The sequence below is a fragment of the Papio anubis genome, chromosome 1 (assembly GCF_008728515.1).
Source record: "Papio anubis isolate 15944 chromosome 1, Panubis1.0, whole genome shotgun sequence".
Classification (NCBI taxonomy): Eukaryota; Metazoa; Chordata; class Mammalia; order Primates; family Cercopithecidae; genus Papio; species Papio anubis.
In genome coordinates this window covers 33,788,600-33,804,301 of record NC_044976.1, presented here as the reverse complement: position 1 = coordinate 33,804,301, position 15,702 = coordinate 33,788,600, and the positions used below count along the sequence as shown (strand labels likewise).

Sequence of the window (15,702 nt, the reverse complement as noted above, 5' to 3'; positions counted from 1 at the left end):
TAAAATCTTTTTCCAGATCAATGTCCTGAGGCTTTTCCCCTGTGTTTTCTTCTAGTTTCGGGTCTTAAATTGAGGTCTTTGATCCATTTTGAGTTGAATTTTGTATAGGGTAAGAGGTGAGGGTCTGGTTTTATTCTTCTGTGTATGGATATCCAGTTTTTCTAGCACCATTTATTGAAGAGACTGTCCTTTCCCCAATGTGTGTTCTTGGTACCTTCATCAAAAGTCAAATGTAGATATGTGGCTTAATTTCTTAATTTCTCTATTCTGTTTAATTGGTCTGTGTGTCTATTTTTATGCCAGTAGCATGCTGTTTTGGTTACTACAACTTTGTGGTATATTTTGAAGTGTGGTAGTGGTATCAACTACTAGATTTGTTCTTTTTGCTTAGGATTGCTTTAGCTATTCAGAGTCTTTTGTGGTTCCATACAAATCTTAGGATTTTTTCCCTAATTCTGTGAGGCATGTCATTGGTGTTTTGATAGGGATTGCATTGAATATATAAATTTCTTTGGGTAGTGTTGTCATCTTAATAATATTAATTCTTCTGATCCATGAGCATGAGGTATATTTCCATTTCATTTGTATCCTCTTAAACTTACTTCATCAGTGTTTTATAGTTTTCGTTATAGAGGTCTTTTACCTCCTTGGTTAAATTTCTTCCTAGGTATTTTAGTTTCTTTGATTTTTGTATCTATTGTAAATGGGATTGCCTTCTTGATTTCTTTTTCAGCTAGTTTGTGTATAGAAACACTGGTTTTTGTATATTAATTTTGTATCCTGCAACTTTATGGAATTCATTTATCAGATGTAAGAGTTTTCTGGTAGGGTCTTTAGGTTTTTCTGTATAGAAGATCATGTCACCTGCAAATGGGGACATTTGACTTCCTGCTTTCCAATTTGGGTACTCTTTATTTCCTCCTCTTGCCTAAGTGCTCTGGTTAGGACTTCCCAGACACAGGGATGTTTTTGTGCTAAGTTCCATCTTCTGACCCCAATCCTAACCTCAACTTTAGCCTCTGTGGGCAATGGGTACTTTGGAATTCTTAGCTTTTACAGACTATAGATGAAGCACAGATAACCACTTCTCTCCTTACATTCCATTCTTCACTGTCAGTATCATAAGAATCTGGCATGTTCATTCTTTGGTGCTGCCCTCTCGCTCAACCTTAGCCACACTAGAGCTCCAGGCCACATCCTGAAAAGAATTAGCCTGGCCTCCCAGTGACTTTCTTGATTTGGCATCTGTCAGTAATTCAGCTGATTTGCCCACCAAAATAACCACTAGCCACCCCTGAAGCCCGAGTGCATAACATGTCATCCCAGTTTGCCATGCCCACAGACAGTTCCTTTGGCTCCTGTTTTGGCAAAGTCTTAGCCCCATCCTATGAATTCTCTTCCCATTGTTAAACAGAGACCCAGCTGGGAAAACAAGGCTGAAATTCTGACCCTGTCCTCTCTTTCCCTGATTTGCAGCTGACTAGGGCAGATGGAATTGATTTAAACCCTGGACTATGGGGGAGTGAAAAGGGTGGGTTATGATAAAGAGAGACAGGCTGCTGGACTTCTTCAGAGGCGGGCCCTGGCCAGGGGAGGCAGAATTCCTTCATGCTTACCCTCAGTGTAGCAAATCAATTTGCAATGGCTTGTAGCTGCTGGAGCACTGGGTCTGGGGCACCCCCAGCTGCATGTGGAGTAAGTTGGTTGCAGACTAGAAGGCAAAGCATTTTTTGCCTCTGCCGTTTGTGTGGCACCCAGGCCTGAAGAAGTCAGCTTTGATTAAGATTTGAAACTTAATCAAAAGCTGCTGAGAGTTGGATTTAATGACGGCACCGGAATGCTTGGTCTCTGTGTTCTCTTCCAGCTATCTCACGTGAGAGGGCAGTGGAGCTTCTTAGGAAATGTCTGGAGGAGGTGAGTAGTTCCCATGGGATCCTGAAAGGAATGTTTGTGTCTCTGTTTGCCAGTGTTGTTCCTGTTCCTCGGTTATATTTTTTCTGATTTTTGCCAGAAGGTGTAATACATACCCACTAACCAGATGTGAAGTTGCTACCAGGGATAGAGTTTGGTGTGGGTAGCAAGCTCATTTTTCTCTTACAGATTACCTCCTCAATGTCAGCTTTATAATTTAATTCTTTCTGGTTTATCCAAACCAGTGGTTCTCAAATTGTAGTGTGTATAAGTGTCACCTGGGAAACTTGTTAAAACAGATTGCCATCTCTGCCCAACCCTCAATTCTGATTCCACTGTTCTGAGGTACAAACTGGGAAGCTCTGCTTTAACTGGCAATTGTAGGTGATTTTGCTGCAGGTGGTAGCAAAGTACAGGTTTGCATCAAGTACTGAGGCTGTACTTGAAGAACTTCTGCCCTAAACTTTTTTTTAATTTGGTACAGAGTTTCGCTCTTGTTGCCCAGGCTGGAGTGCAGTGGCACGATTTCAGCTCACTGCAACCTCCGCCTCTGGGTTCAAGGAATTCTCTTGCCTTAGCCTTCTGAGTAGCAGGATTACAGGTGCCCACCACCATACCCGGCTAATTTTTTGTATTTTTAGTAGCGACAGAGTTTCACCACGTTGGCCACTCCTGACCTCAGGTGATCCGCCTGCCTCAGCCTCCCAAAACGCTGGAATTACAGGCGTGAGCCACCACCACGCCTGGCCCTGCCCTAGACTTTGTACCTGCTCTGTTCTTGTGCCACCTGGAATTGCCATACTGCCTGCTCCCTTAATAGTGCATGAGTCTTTGTAATCTGGAGAGAAAGCCTTCCCTAAGAATTCAGGAAGGCCATAGAAAGCAACTAGGAAGCTTTGGGCAGAAGGTGAGAGTAGACTTTGGTTTGTGAGGCCAAGATTACAGAACACACCCTTTCTAATATTTCTCCTTAGAGTCTAAGGCTTTGGGAATGGATGGAGGATGGGGAGGTCAAAAGCCAGCCACATTAGTTTTTTCATTCTTTTACTGTTCCTGTGGCTTAAGGATGAACTTGAACTCATGGTTTAGTAAGAGAGTAGGAAGATAAGAGCAGAAGCATTGGGAGTAATGTCAGTTTGCCTCTTACACAAGCCTTTTGGTTTCAGTCCACAGTGCCTACCCCATTCCCCCCTCCCCTTTTTTTTTTTTTTTAAATGGGGTCTCGCTTTGTCACCAAGGCTGGAGTGGAGTGCAGTGGCACCATCATAGCTCGCTGCAGCCTGGACTTCTGGAACTCAAGCGATCCTCCCAAGTAGCTGAGACTACAGACAGGCACCACCACACCCACCTCATTATTTTGTTTTTAAGAGATGGGGTCTTGCTATGTTGCCTAGGCTGATCTTGAACTCCTGGGCTCAAGATATTCTCCCACCTCAACCTCCCAATTACAGGCCTGAGCCACTGCTCCTGGCCTCTGCTTTGTTCTGAGGGCAATCACGTTTTGTTAGCTTATTATCTTGAGACATTTTAAGAGAGACGTCTGTGTTTACCAGACTGATGGGTAACAGACTATGGGGAACAGAACACTGGATTGTCTCATTCTTTCATCAGCTGACTGACCAGAGACAGGCTTTTAGCGGCATCTCCCATTTCAGCCTCCCTGCCTCTCAGTGATCCTCCAGCTGCCGTTTGGTACCCTCTACCACTAGAGTACTCGTGCCCTACTGCCAGCTGCCTCCAGTAGAATTTCAGTTCTACAAAAGCAGGGATTTTTGTTTGCTTGTATCCCCAGTGTCTAGAACAGAGCCTGGCACATAGTTAGTAATTATTTGTTGACTGATTTCCTCCATGTCTCTCTGCAGCTCCAGAAACGCTTCATCCTGAATCTGCCAACCTTCAGTGTTCGAATCATTGACAAAAATGGCATCCATGACCTGGACAACATTTCCTTCCCCAAACAGGGCTCCTAACATCATGCTCTGCCTCCCATTTGCCAGGGAACTTTTTTTGATGGGCTCCTTTATTTTTTTCTACTCTTTTCAGGTGCACTCTTGATAAATGGTTAATTCAGAATAAAGATGACTATGGATATAATTGAGCCCTCTGGTCCGGGTCTCAGTTTACCTAATATTACCTCAGAAAAGATATGGAGGGAAACTGATCTTTTTGCCAGGTCTGACTTTTCTCCGTGCTCCGCCCTCCGTTAACACCCAGCACCCTTTAGCAGCTGATGGCCGCACGTTCTACTCCACTCTTGGTTCCTTTCCAACTAGCTCTTTCATATATTTTACTTGCTAATATCTCCATTCTCTCTAAAGTAGTGGTTATGTTTGCCCTTAAACTTAAATTTTTTTAAATTAATTAATCTGAATGAATAATATATGCACTTAATAAAACATGCAAACAGTACAAAAACATGTAGTGAAAAATATTTCTTCCATAGCTGGGTGTGGTGGCTCATGCCTGTAATCCCAGCACTTTGGGAGGCCGAGGCGGGCGGATCATGAGGTCAAGAGAACAAGACCATCCTGACCAACATGGTAAAACCCTGTCTCTACTAAAAATACAAAAATTAGCCGGGTGTGGTGGCGCACGCCCCTAGTCCCAGCTACTGGGGAGGCTGAGGCAGGAGAATCGCTTGAACTTGGGAGGCAGAGGTTGTAGTAAGCCTAGATTGTGCCACTGTACTCCAGCCTGGCAACAGAACGAGACTCCGTCTCAAAAAAAAAAAAAAGAAAAATGTTTCTCCCATCCCTATAATCCAATCACCTGCTTCCGGCTTCCCTTCCGGGAGGAAACTTCAGCTACTAATTTCTTATGTTTTTTAAGAGGTACTCTTTTACTGTGTAATGTGTACATACATACAGACACATGCCCCCTTTAAATTTTTTAGATTTATTTATTTATTTAGAGACAGGGTCTTACTCTAGCCCAGGCTGGAGTGCTGTGGCGTAATCTTGGCTCACTATAACCTCCGCCTCCTGGGGCCAAGTGATCCTCCCATCTCAGCCTCCTGAGTAGCTGGGATTACAGGCGTACGCCACCAATGCCCAGCTAGTTTTTGTGTTTTTCATGGAGACAGGGTCTCACCATGTCATTCAGGTTGGTCTTGAACTCCTGGGCTCAAGCAGTCTGCCTGCCTTGGCTTCCCAGTGCTGGGATTACAGGCGTGGCCACTGTGCCCGGCTAAAAAGTATTTTTAATGTTCTACATATTGCTTATTTCACTTAACACTATATTAGAAATTGTTTTATATCAATACACATAGATATGCTTTTTCTTGTTGAGAGTTGCATAATTTTCCATTAGATTGATGTATCATGGGCAGTTAACCAGATACCCGTTTTTCTCTTAGCCTACCTTTAGGGAACAATGTAGATGTTTTGTGGTTAAAGTCACTAAACCAGTGGTTCTTAACCAGATGTGTGTTTCAGAATGTTCACCTCACATTTCCAGTTGCTACTGATGCTGCCGGTCTAGGAACCACATGCCAAAACCATTTGGTCTCAGACTAGGATAAACCCTACTTTATCCAATTCTGTGCTCCTCTTAATACCATATACAGATAGGTTTTTGGTTTGTATGTGATGAAATGTGTCATCTAAGATACTACCTACTGATCCTAACGTTCATGTTAAAGTATTGGGTTAACATTAGATTTGGGTGTCTTTACACTGTTTAATACACCAATGGTAAATGCCTTATACCATAAGAAGAAAGCTAATTGTTGAGTAAATGGGAGAAAAGAGATGATTCACATCACTACAGTTGATTCAACCTCCAACACCACCATGAATATGCATAGGTTTAAGCTTTTAGCTAGATTCCTAGGTGTAAGGCATCTATTTTAAAAGTGCCACAGGTGGCCGGGCACGGTGGCTCAAGCCTGTAATCCCAGCACTTTGGGAGGCCGAGGCGGGCAGATCACGAGGTCAGGAGATCGAGACTATCCTGGCTAACACGGTGAAACCCCCGTCTCTACTAAAAAAAATACAAAAAATTAGCCGGGCGAGGTGGCGGGCGCCTGTAGTCCCAGCTACTCAGGAGGCTGAGGCAGGAGAATGGCGTGAACCCGGGAGGCGGAGCTTGCAGTGAGTGGAGATTGCGCCACTGCACTCCAGCCTGGGCGATGGAGCGAGACTCCGTCTCAAAAAAAAAAAAAAAAAAAAAAAAATAGCGCCACAGGTGATTCTGATGCCCTACCCAGTGGAGTTCTGCTACTAAAGCCCAGGCTCTCCTGCTACATGATTTTCCCATCTGTACAATGATTGAAATAGCACCTATTCCATGTGGTAGATAGGAGAATTCCATGAGGTAATATAGGTAAACATTTAGTTCAGGGCCTGGCATGTGGTAAGTGCTCAGTAAGTGTATAATGATTGGTAAACTTGTTTTTCTGCATTCAGGCCTCACCAGGGATGACATACGGTTCTCTGCCTTTGAATATAAGTGTCCCCAGGGCAATCTCAGGCCAGCCTGCAAACCCATCCTGACTCTCCGTATTGTTTTGCCAACCCGGATCTCTTTCCTGAGCTCCAAATCAACTCATTCCTAGATAGCTCACCCTCTAGATTTAGGGACATCGAACTCAGTATGTCTTAAACTGAGCCTTACCATCTGCCCCTCTCCAAACCTTCTCTATGACATTCTGTCTTAGAGAATTAGAGCCACCTGGTTTCCCAAGTGCCCAAGTCAGAAACCCAGGCATCATTTATTTTTAATAAGTGTTTTATTTTGGAATAAATTTGGTTTTACAGAAAAATTGCAAAGATAATACAGGGTCCTTATACCCGTTATTCAGTTTCTATAATGTTAACAACTTCTATATACCATGGTATATTTGTCAAAACTGAGAAACCAACATTGTTTGGTGTATTAGTATTACTAAGCTCCAGGCTTTATTCAGATTTTACCAGTTTTTCCACTAATTTTCTTTTGTTCTAGGATATAATCCAAGATGCAACATTGCATTTAGCTGGGCATCATTTTTATGCCATTCTTTATCTGCTGTCTCTACATAGCCACCAAGTTCTGGCATTTCTACATCCTAAATCTTTTAATTTTATTACAATTTTTATTGTTGTTTTTCAGAGACAGAGTCTTGCTCCATCACCCAGGCTGGAGTGCAGTAACACGATCATAGCTTACTGCAGCCTTGAACTCCTGGACTCAAGTGAACCTCTTAACCCCAACCTCCCAACTAGCTGGGACTAGAGGTGTGCACCACCACACCCAGCTAATTTTGTAAAAATTTTTTGTAGAGACAGGGTCTCACTATGTTGCCTAGGCTGGTCTTGAACTCTTGGCCTCAAGTGATCCTCCCACCTTGGTCTGCCAAAGCACTGGGATTACAGGTGTGAGCCACTGCACCCAGCCTAAATCTTTATAAATCTCCATCCCCATTACTCTGGTTCACCCCGTATCGTTTCTTAGACTATTTAACAGCCTCCTAACTTCACTCTACTTTTAATCTCTTCCCTCTCCAGGTCTCTCTCCATACTTTAAAAAACTAGTTTCACCATCCATTCCCATTCCTCTCTGCCCTTAAAACTTTCTGGTGGTTTTCCATGACTTAAGAGACTAAAGCCCAATTCTTTGGTTTGACATGCTAGGTATTCCATAATCCTCTCCTAACGTAACTCCCCACTTTCCTTTCCCTCTTTTACACCTCATAAAGCCTGTGTTCCAACTAAATTTACATGGCCTTGGTCGTTCACTCATGACTTCACACCTATATATACCTACTACAAGAAGGGTAAGCACTGCTTTGTGGAATTTTTCTTACAGAGGCGGGTGTGTGTGTGTAGTCATGACATAGTGTGGTCTGGTAACTTCTGTTTTCTTCCGCTGGATTTTAGTTTTTAAAATGCCAGCTGTGTCCTAAATCAATTTGTCCTAAATCAATTTCCTGAAGTTTAAAAAACACTGGGAATATACCCATTCTTTAACACTCCTGGCCAAACACTGTTCAGAATGGAGTTCTGATTAGCTCCCATCTGCTTTCAGGTGATTAATACACAGAAAAACATTATTCCTTCCCAGGCTTGGGGTGGGAGGGGGGATAGGTTGGAGAAGAGAGCAGCTGTTTTGCCTCAGGGTAGGGAAGCTCAGCCCTACTAGAGAGGGGATGGGAAGGCAGGAACCTTTGAGAGATGGAAGAGGCCACTGAAATGGCCCAAGAGCTTGGTGTTGGTAGCTGAGCAGCCACGCTAGGTCTGCCCTGCCTGGAGCCCAGAGTCCTTTCATTTCTGTTCCTCTCGGCCTTTTGACAAAAGCAGCAGCAGTGCCCGAGCAAGAGAAAGACGCGCATTCTTGGGTTCTCTCTAAATGTCTACTGCTTGATTACTCCAGTGTGTGAATTATGAGTTAGTGTGTTTGGGAGGAGAAACCTGCAGCTTGCCTTCACTTACCTTCCTTCATGGGATGGAATGTTTTCAAAGACTGAACTTTTCATATTTATTCTGGAATACTATAACTTTTCATATTTATTCTGGAATACTATGATCCTTTAAGAGAAAGTAGGAAAGTCTTTAAACTCCAAATTGGAATGCTTACCCAGTCTAAACACTCTCCATTTAATTCACAACTACTTGTTTGCAAAAAAAAGAAGACATGTAAACAATCTGTGTATCTTTATTTTTTATTTTTTAATTTAATTTTATTATTATTATTATTTATTTATTTTTTTTTTTGAGACAGAATCTCGCTTTGTCACCCAGGCTGGAGTGCAATGGCATGATCTTGGCTCACTGTAGACTCTGCCTCCTGGGTTCAAGAAATTCTCCTGCCTCAGCCTCCCGAGTAGCTGGGATTACAGGCGTGCGACACCACACCCAGCTAATTTTTGTATTTTTGTAGAGACAGGGTTTCACCATGTTGGCCAGGATGGTCTTGGAACTCCTGACCTCAAATGATCTGTCTGCCTCAGCCTCCCAAAGTGCTGAGATTACAGGTGTGAGCCACTGCACTGAGACCCTGTGTAAACTTTAATCGTCATCTACTTTTCCTTAGGGCTAAAGCCAGTTAGAAGCTAAAACGTGATTTATTTTGCCGTGGGGAAAAGAAAAACAACTTAATGGGAAGAATCAAATGCTGAGACCTCATTAAAAGCTTCTTAGGCCACTTAGTGTCCATACTGTACTGCTTCCTCTGCACTGTTAACTATCCTGACCATATGCTGGCTTAGCAGAGCCTGGGGACACAAGGGCCTGGGAGGACCTGCTTCCCCTTGCCTGTGAACCCTTCTGTAGATGGCCATGTGGTGCAGTGGAAACGAAGGGAGGGTCGGATCACACACATGCGTGATCACTTGCTTAGCGACTTTGGGCGAGTTGCTTTGATCTACAACTTGCTTATTTATAAAATAGGACTTACTGAGGACTACATGGTCCTTTCCTTAGGGAAAGTTGTCCAGCCCATGAAAAGTTTTTGATAAACTAATTTCTTCTGGGTATTTATAACCTTTTATTGATGTGTTACTATATTCCAGGCATTATATAGAAGTGCTGTATATCTTATTTAATTCCCCTCAACTTCCCATAGTCTAAGATGATTTTAGAGGCAGGATGTCTCTTGCCAGGCCCTAGGCTTCAGTTAAAGCAGAGCATACTTCAGCCTTCCCCCACATTCCTTTCTCTTCCTTTCTGCAGAAAGGAATGCATAACCCAGATAGGGATACTCGGGAAAGGCACTGAGCCTCTTTGTTAAAATGAGGAAAAGCAAATATTAGGTGTTAAAGTCATGCCAGCCCCAAATGGAGACTTTCTTCTTGATGTATCCAGAAGGACTGATTGAAAGGGACTGGAGAAAGGCAGAACTTCCTCCCGCATGATTCAGAATTCTTCAGTGCCACATCTGGATACTGCCTTGAGGTATCAGCACCACCTAACATCCTGCTGGGGGGGTACATACCAGGGGACCCGAAGCTCGGGGTGGCACACCCAGTGAGTGGCAGGGCCAGGGTTAAAACGTGTCAAGGGTCTCCATGCATTTAGCATGAGGGACAGGCCCCCAGAGGAGGCCCCACTGTGTCCAGCTTTCACTGGACACTTACGGGTGCGTTGAGGCACTGCAGCTTCTTGGGAAAAGAAGTCACATCTTTGGACCCTTATCCTGAGAGATGATGCCTAGACCCTATGTTTCTAGCACAATCTTCACTCACAAAGCACCCCAACATCTCCCTGACAGCACACTTGAAAAGACAAGGGGACAGCAATCCAGGCAAACAATGTGAATGCAATGGCCCTGGGGCATAAAACAAAGTGGTAGTTTGAGGAACAGAGAGGAAACCAATGTGGCTGGAGCAAAGTGAGTGATGAAGAGAGTAGTTTAAGATGAGGCTGGAGAATGAGGCAAAGTCAGATCATTGCTGGACCTGACTTTGAAGGTGTACCAGAGAAAATAGACCGGTTGGGAGACTACTGTAGTAGTCCAGAGAACCAGGGTGTTGGCAGAGAAGAAAGAAGATGGACTCAGAATCCATAGGTCTTTTTGAAGGATTGAGTATAGAGAAAGAACCAAATAGGACTCCCCAGTTTCTGGCTTGAGCAGCTGGGTAGAAGGTGGTACCATCTACTGTGATGGGATGTTCTGGAAGAGGTCACGATTTGAGTACTTGAGTCATGCGCTCTATTTTGGACATGAGTTTGAGATGCCTATTAGCCAAACTGGCAGACATGAGGCAGACAGTTGTACCTCTAAGTCTGGAGTTCAGGCAGCAGCCTGGGCTGAAGATAAACATTCAGGAATTGGCAGTATTTAGATATTGAAAGACATGGGATTGAATGAGACCAATCTAAGGAGACAGTATAGATAGAGAGGGACCTGAGGAAAGCCAACATTTAGAGGTCAAGTAGAGAAGTAGCCAGCTAAGAAGACAGAATTGGGACCAGTGAGGTCACAGGAAACCAGAAGTTAGGAGCCACAGAGGAAACAGAGTTGCAGAAAAGAGCAAGTGGTCAGCCGTATCCACTGACTGCTGCTGTTAAATCCAGAAAAAAAGGCCTTCAGATTTGACGTTGTGATGACCATGCTGAGTGGACGTCAGCAGACTGGTCGGGAAAAAAGCAGATCGAAGAGGAAATTGGAGGTGAAGAAATGGAGGTAGAGGTGTAGCAATCTTTCAAGAACTTTAACGGCAAAGGAAATAGAGAAATGGAGAAAGGATTTGTTTTGTAAGGTAAGAGATCCTAGAACATTTGTACTCTGGGGGGTGATCCAGTAATGATCCCGTAGAGATTGAGACACTGACGATACAGGACACAAAAGATGATTGAAGAGTGAAATCCTCAGAACGAGAGTTGGATGAGCTTTGGCCTGACAGACACACACAGTCACCAGCATTCCCACTGACACATACACATCACCACCAACGGGCATGGTAACAAATCTGTACCCCCAATAGCCAAACCGACAGATGCACCCACCAGCCCACCAAGTCCCAGGAATACACATACAGTATTCACTTGACACACACACACAGACACAGCAACTAACAGCCACACTGACATGTCAGATAGACCAACATCTGTACCTCCTCTCACACAGAGGGGCCCCCAGTCCCCTCCATCCCCTTAGGGGCCCCTTCCCACCCTACCCTCTGCCCAATTCCCAGGCCCTTCCTCTCCCCAGTGACATTGCCCTCTTTGGAGGCAAATCCAGGCCTGGGCTAAAGGAGGACAGGGAGGGCTTCATATCCAATGAAAGGTTTTATTAAGAGAATGAGAGATGGGGAGATGGGGAGGTACATCAACTGCAGGGGCAAAAGAACCACAAATACAAGATCCCAGCGACAACCACAGGGCACCTGACACACCTTTCTTCCCTCCCAACCCACCCACAGCCCTTTGTGAGCAAAAACACCCTCTCCCTTCTGGTCCAGCTGGCCGTATCAGTGCATGGCCAGAAAACAGTGAAATGAATCCCCAACTCACTGGGATAAATAAGTTGCACTGGACATTTTTAAATTTCAAATTTAATTACAACATACATAAATAAATAGGACAGACAGCAACAGGACTGTGATGAGCAGCCTGGATTCAAGTTCTGCAATTTGTGCTTTATCTTCTTTGTTCCTTGAGGACCCCTCCTGCCCACTTCTTTCCAAGAGTAGGAGGGGTACAAAGAGTCCACTGGGGCCTCCTCCTTCCAGCACCCCTTTTCGGGGGGTAGGAGACTCTGGAATGAGGGGCACCAACTCCTCAGTAGCACCTCTGATTTATCAATTTCCCTCCTGCCACCAGTGAAAAACACAAAGGCTTTGGCCTCTAGAAGCACCCACGGCCACCCAGGCACCCTAATGGAAAGGGCTCTGCCCCATGAGCCAGACCTTTTCATGTCAATTTTCTCTTCAAACCCTTCTCAACCATCAAAGGTCAGAAAATTGCACACATGAGACAAATACCTGGGCCCTTAACTTAGCAACACACCACCACAGAGAGGCCACCCTCCCTTACTCCAAGCCAGATCCCCAACTCTGGGATCTCTGGATGAATGTTCTCTTTCTGGCCTGACTCTAATCCCACCTTTCAGTCCTTTCAGGCCCACCCCCAGGAGCTAAGTGCCTGTTTCAGGGCCTGGGAGCCCCTTAGGGATGGGGTGGGAGAAGCAGTTATTTCCGATGCTTGGCATCTTTCTCCGAAGCCTTAGTTTCACCGTGCCCACTGCCCACACTGCTTAGAAACATCTTGTCCAGCCCCTTGAGTGACTCCAACAAGTAGTTCTGGAAGGCAGTGAGGGCAGCACAGATGGCAGGCCCACCGAAGCCATGGGTGATGAGGCTAAAGTGTGTCAAGCAGCTCTGCACTCCGGGCTCCAGGATGAGTGCCGGGCAGCTGTTGCCCAGCGGTGAGCGGTCCTGAGCCATCAAGTCTGCAAACTCCTTGCAGATCTGCCTGGTAGGAGAAGGAGGGCCAGAGGTTGGAGGACAAAAGTCTGAGCCCAGAGAAGGACCTACTACATGCTAGGCATTTTACAGACATTAGCCACACTATTGCTGACCCTCCCAACAGTCTGCAAAATGATGAACATACTGTTTTTCACAGAAAAGGTAACTAAGGTTCAGAGAAGTCATGTGACTAGCCTAGTATCACACAGCTAATAAACAACACATGTCGATTACCCTATAATCTTTCTTTTTTGGATGTCTGGCCCATATTCAAAGTGCAGCTCAGCTACTTACTACCTTATATAGGAAACTTTCCTTGATTCCCCCTCCCACCCCAAACACCCAATGCTTCACAGAACTTTGTCTTTGAAGCTATTAGGAAACAATCCAGAATCTGCCGGAAATAATAACTAGCAGTGAATATAATTGAAGCCTGGATGCTGTGCCAAGCACACTGTCTGCATCATCTTACTTAATCTTCACAAACAAGTCTATACTATTATTATCCCCATCATATGGACAAGAAAACTGGTTTCAGACAGGTTGGATGACCTGTCAAGGTGACCAAGCTGGGATCTGAACCTAGCTCTAGTTTGCAGCCATTCATTATTCATTCCTTTGTGCATCCTGTGTGTGGCTCGGGCAAGAGGATCACTCATCATTCATCTTCGTGTCACCATGAAAGCCAGCCAGTATCTTACACAGGACTGAGGCCCACGAAGTGCTTGATGAGTGAGCTGATTAGTGAGCACGTGAGCCCCACCCTAGGTATGTTTCTCCAGTGACAGTATGAGCAGCCTCAGAGGTCTCTCCATTTGGCAGTCCCAGGAGTCTGTGCTTCCTCTTCTGCCTTGGGGACTTGAGGAAAGCCTCAAAGGCAGGACGGTGGAGTTGTCAGTTTGAAGGACTGCATTAGGTGGGAGGACTGGATGTTCCAAGCTGGAAACAGGCAAACCCAAGGATGTGAGGACAGGGTTGCCAGGAGTGGGTGGAGTTTGTGTGGGCCAGACTGTGGGGCCCTCAAAAGAGTCTGAACTTTAGCCTACCAATTGGTAGTTCTCAGATTTCTCTCTCTCTTTTCTTTTTTTTAAATTTTTTTGAGATAAGGTCTTGCTCTGTCACCCAGGCTGGAGTGCAGTGGCACGATCCCAGCTCACTGCAGTCTCAACCTCAGCCTCCTGAGTAGCTGGGACTACAGGTGCGCACAATCACTCCTGGCTAATATTTTTAGTGCAGATGGGGTTTTGCCAAGTTGCCCAGGCTGGCCTTGAACTCCTGGGCTCAAGCAATCTGATCACCTCAGCTTCCCAAAGTGCTGGGATTACAGGCATAAGCCACTGCACCCAGCCTCTCTCTCTTTCTTTCTTTCTCTATCCCCCTCCTCTCTCTGTCTTTTCTTGCAGTGGGACTGCCAAAGTGTGAATGCTTACGTTCCCCAGAATTCATATGTTGAAATACTACCCCCCTAGGTGATAGTATTAGGAGGTGAGGCCTTTAGGAGGTGATTAGGTCATGGAGGTGGAGCCATCATGAATGGGATTAATGCCCTTATTATAAAAGAAGTCAGAGAGAAACCCATTCTCCCTTCTACAATGTGAGGCCACACAGCAAGGTGCTGTCTATGAGCCAGAAAGCAGGCCCTCACCCAACACGGAATCTGCCTTGACCTTGAATTTCCCAGCCTCCAGGACTACAAAAAATAAATTTCTCTTGCTGGCCGGACGCAGTGGCTCACACCTGTAATCCAAGCACTCAGGGAGCCTGAGGCGGGTGGATCACCTGAGGTCAGGAGTTCGAGACCAGTCTGGCCAACATGGTGAAACCTCTACTAAAAATACAAAAATTAACCAGATGTGGCGGTAGGCACCTGTGATCCCAGCTACTCAGGAGGCTCAGGCAGGAGAATTGCTTGAACCCAGGAGCCGGAAGTTGCAGTGGGCTGAGATTGCACCACTGCACTCCAGCCTGGGCAACAGAACAAGATTCTGTCTCAATAAATAAATAAATAAATAAAAATTTCTGTTGTTTATAAGCACCCAGTTTATGGTATTTTGTTATAGCAGTCCAAATAGACTAAGATAAGAACTCTTTTGGAAGAACTAAATCTTTCGCCTTTTTTTTTTGAGACAGTGTCTCACTATATCATGCAGGCTAGAGTGCATTGATGCAATCATGGCTTACTGCAGTCTCGACCTCCCAGGCTCAGGTGATCCTCTCATCTCAGCCTCCCAAGTAGCTGGGACTACAGGAGTGCACCACCACACCTAGCCAATTGTTGTATTTTTAGTAGAGACCAGGTTTCACCATGTTGCCCAGGCTAGTCTCCAATTCCTGGGCTCAAGCAATCCGCCAGCCTCAGCCTCTCAAAGTGCTGGGATTACAGATGTGAGCCACCTTGCCTGGCCTGAAAAACTAAATCTTGCGGCCAGGCACGGTGGTTCACGCCTGTAATTCCAGAACTTTGGGAGGCCAAGGCGGGTGGATCACCTGAGGCCAGGAGTTCCAGACCAGCCTGGCCAACATGGTGAAACCCCGTCTCTACTTAAAATACAAAAAATTAGCTGGTCCTGGTGGCAGGGGCCTATGATCCCAGCTACTGAGGAGGCTAAGGCAGGAGAATTGCTTGAACCCGGGAGGCGGAGGTTGCAGTGAGCTGAGATCGCACCATTGCACTCCAGTCTGGGAAACAAGAGTGAAACTCCATCTCAAAAAACAAAAACAGGCCAGGCGCGGTGGCTCGAGCCTGTAATCCCAGCACTTTGGGAGGCCGAGACGGGCGGATCACGAGGTCAGGAGATCGAGACCATCCTGGCTAACACGGTGAAACCCCGTCTCTACTAAAAAATACAAAAAACTAGCCGGGTGAGGTGGCGGGTGCCTGTAGTCCCAGCTACTCGGGAGGCTGA

General features: G+C 45.4%; 2 protein-coding genes across 2 annotated transcripts in view; one reads left to right on the top strand and one right to left on the bottom strand.

Annotated features, from left to right (window-relative positions):
- Positions 1-4,009, top strand: part of PSMB2 (proteasome 20S subunit beta 2) — a 39,354-nt gene extending 35,345 nt beyond the window's left edge. The window contains exons 5-6 of the mRNA XM_003891577.3: positions 1,865-1,914; positions 3,774-4,009. Of these exons, the coding sequence (XP_003891626.1) occupies positions 1,865-1,914; positions 3,774-3,881 (158 nt within the window). The 3' untranslated portion in view covers positions 3,882-4,009. The remainder of the gene's footprint in view (positions 1-1,864; positions 1,915-3,773) is intronic.
- Positions 4,010-11,873: 7,864 nt separating this feature from the next.
- The window catches only part of TFAP2E (transcription factor AP-2 epsilon), a 30,717-nt gene continuing 26,888 nt past the window's right edge, over positions 11,874-15,702 (bottom strand). The window contains exon 7 of the mRNA XM_021935530.2: positions 11,874-12,803. Within this exon, the coding sequence (XP_021791222.2) occupies positions 12,521-12,803 (283 nt within the window). The 3' untranslated portion in view covers positions 11,874-12,520. The remainder of the gene's footprint in view (positions 12,804-15,702) is intronic.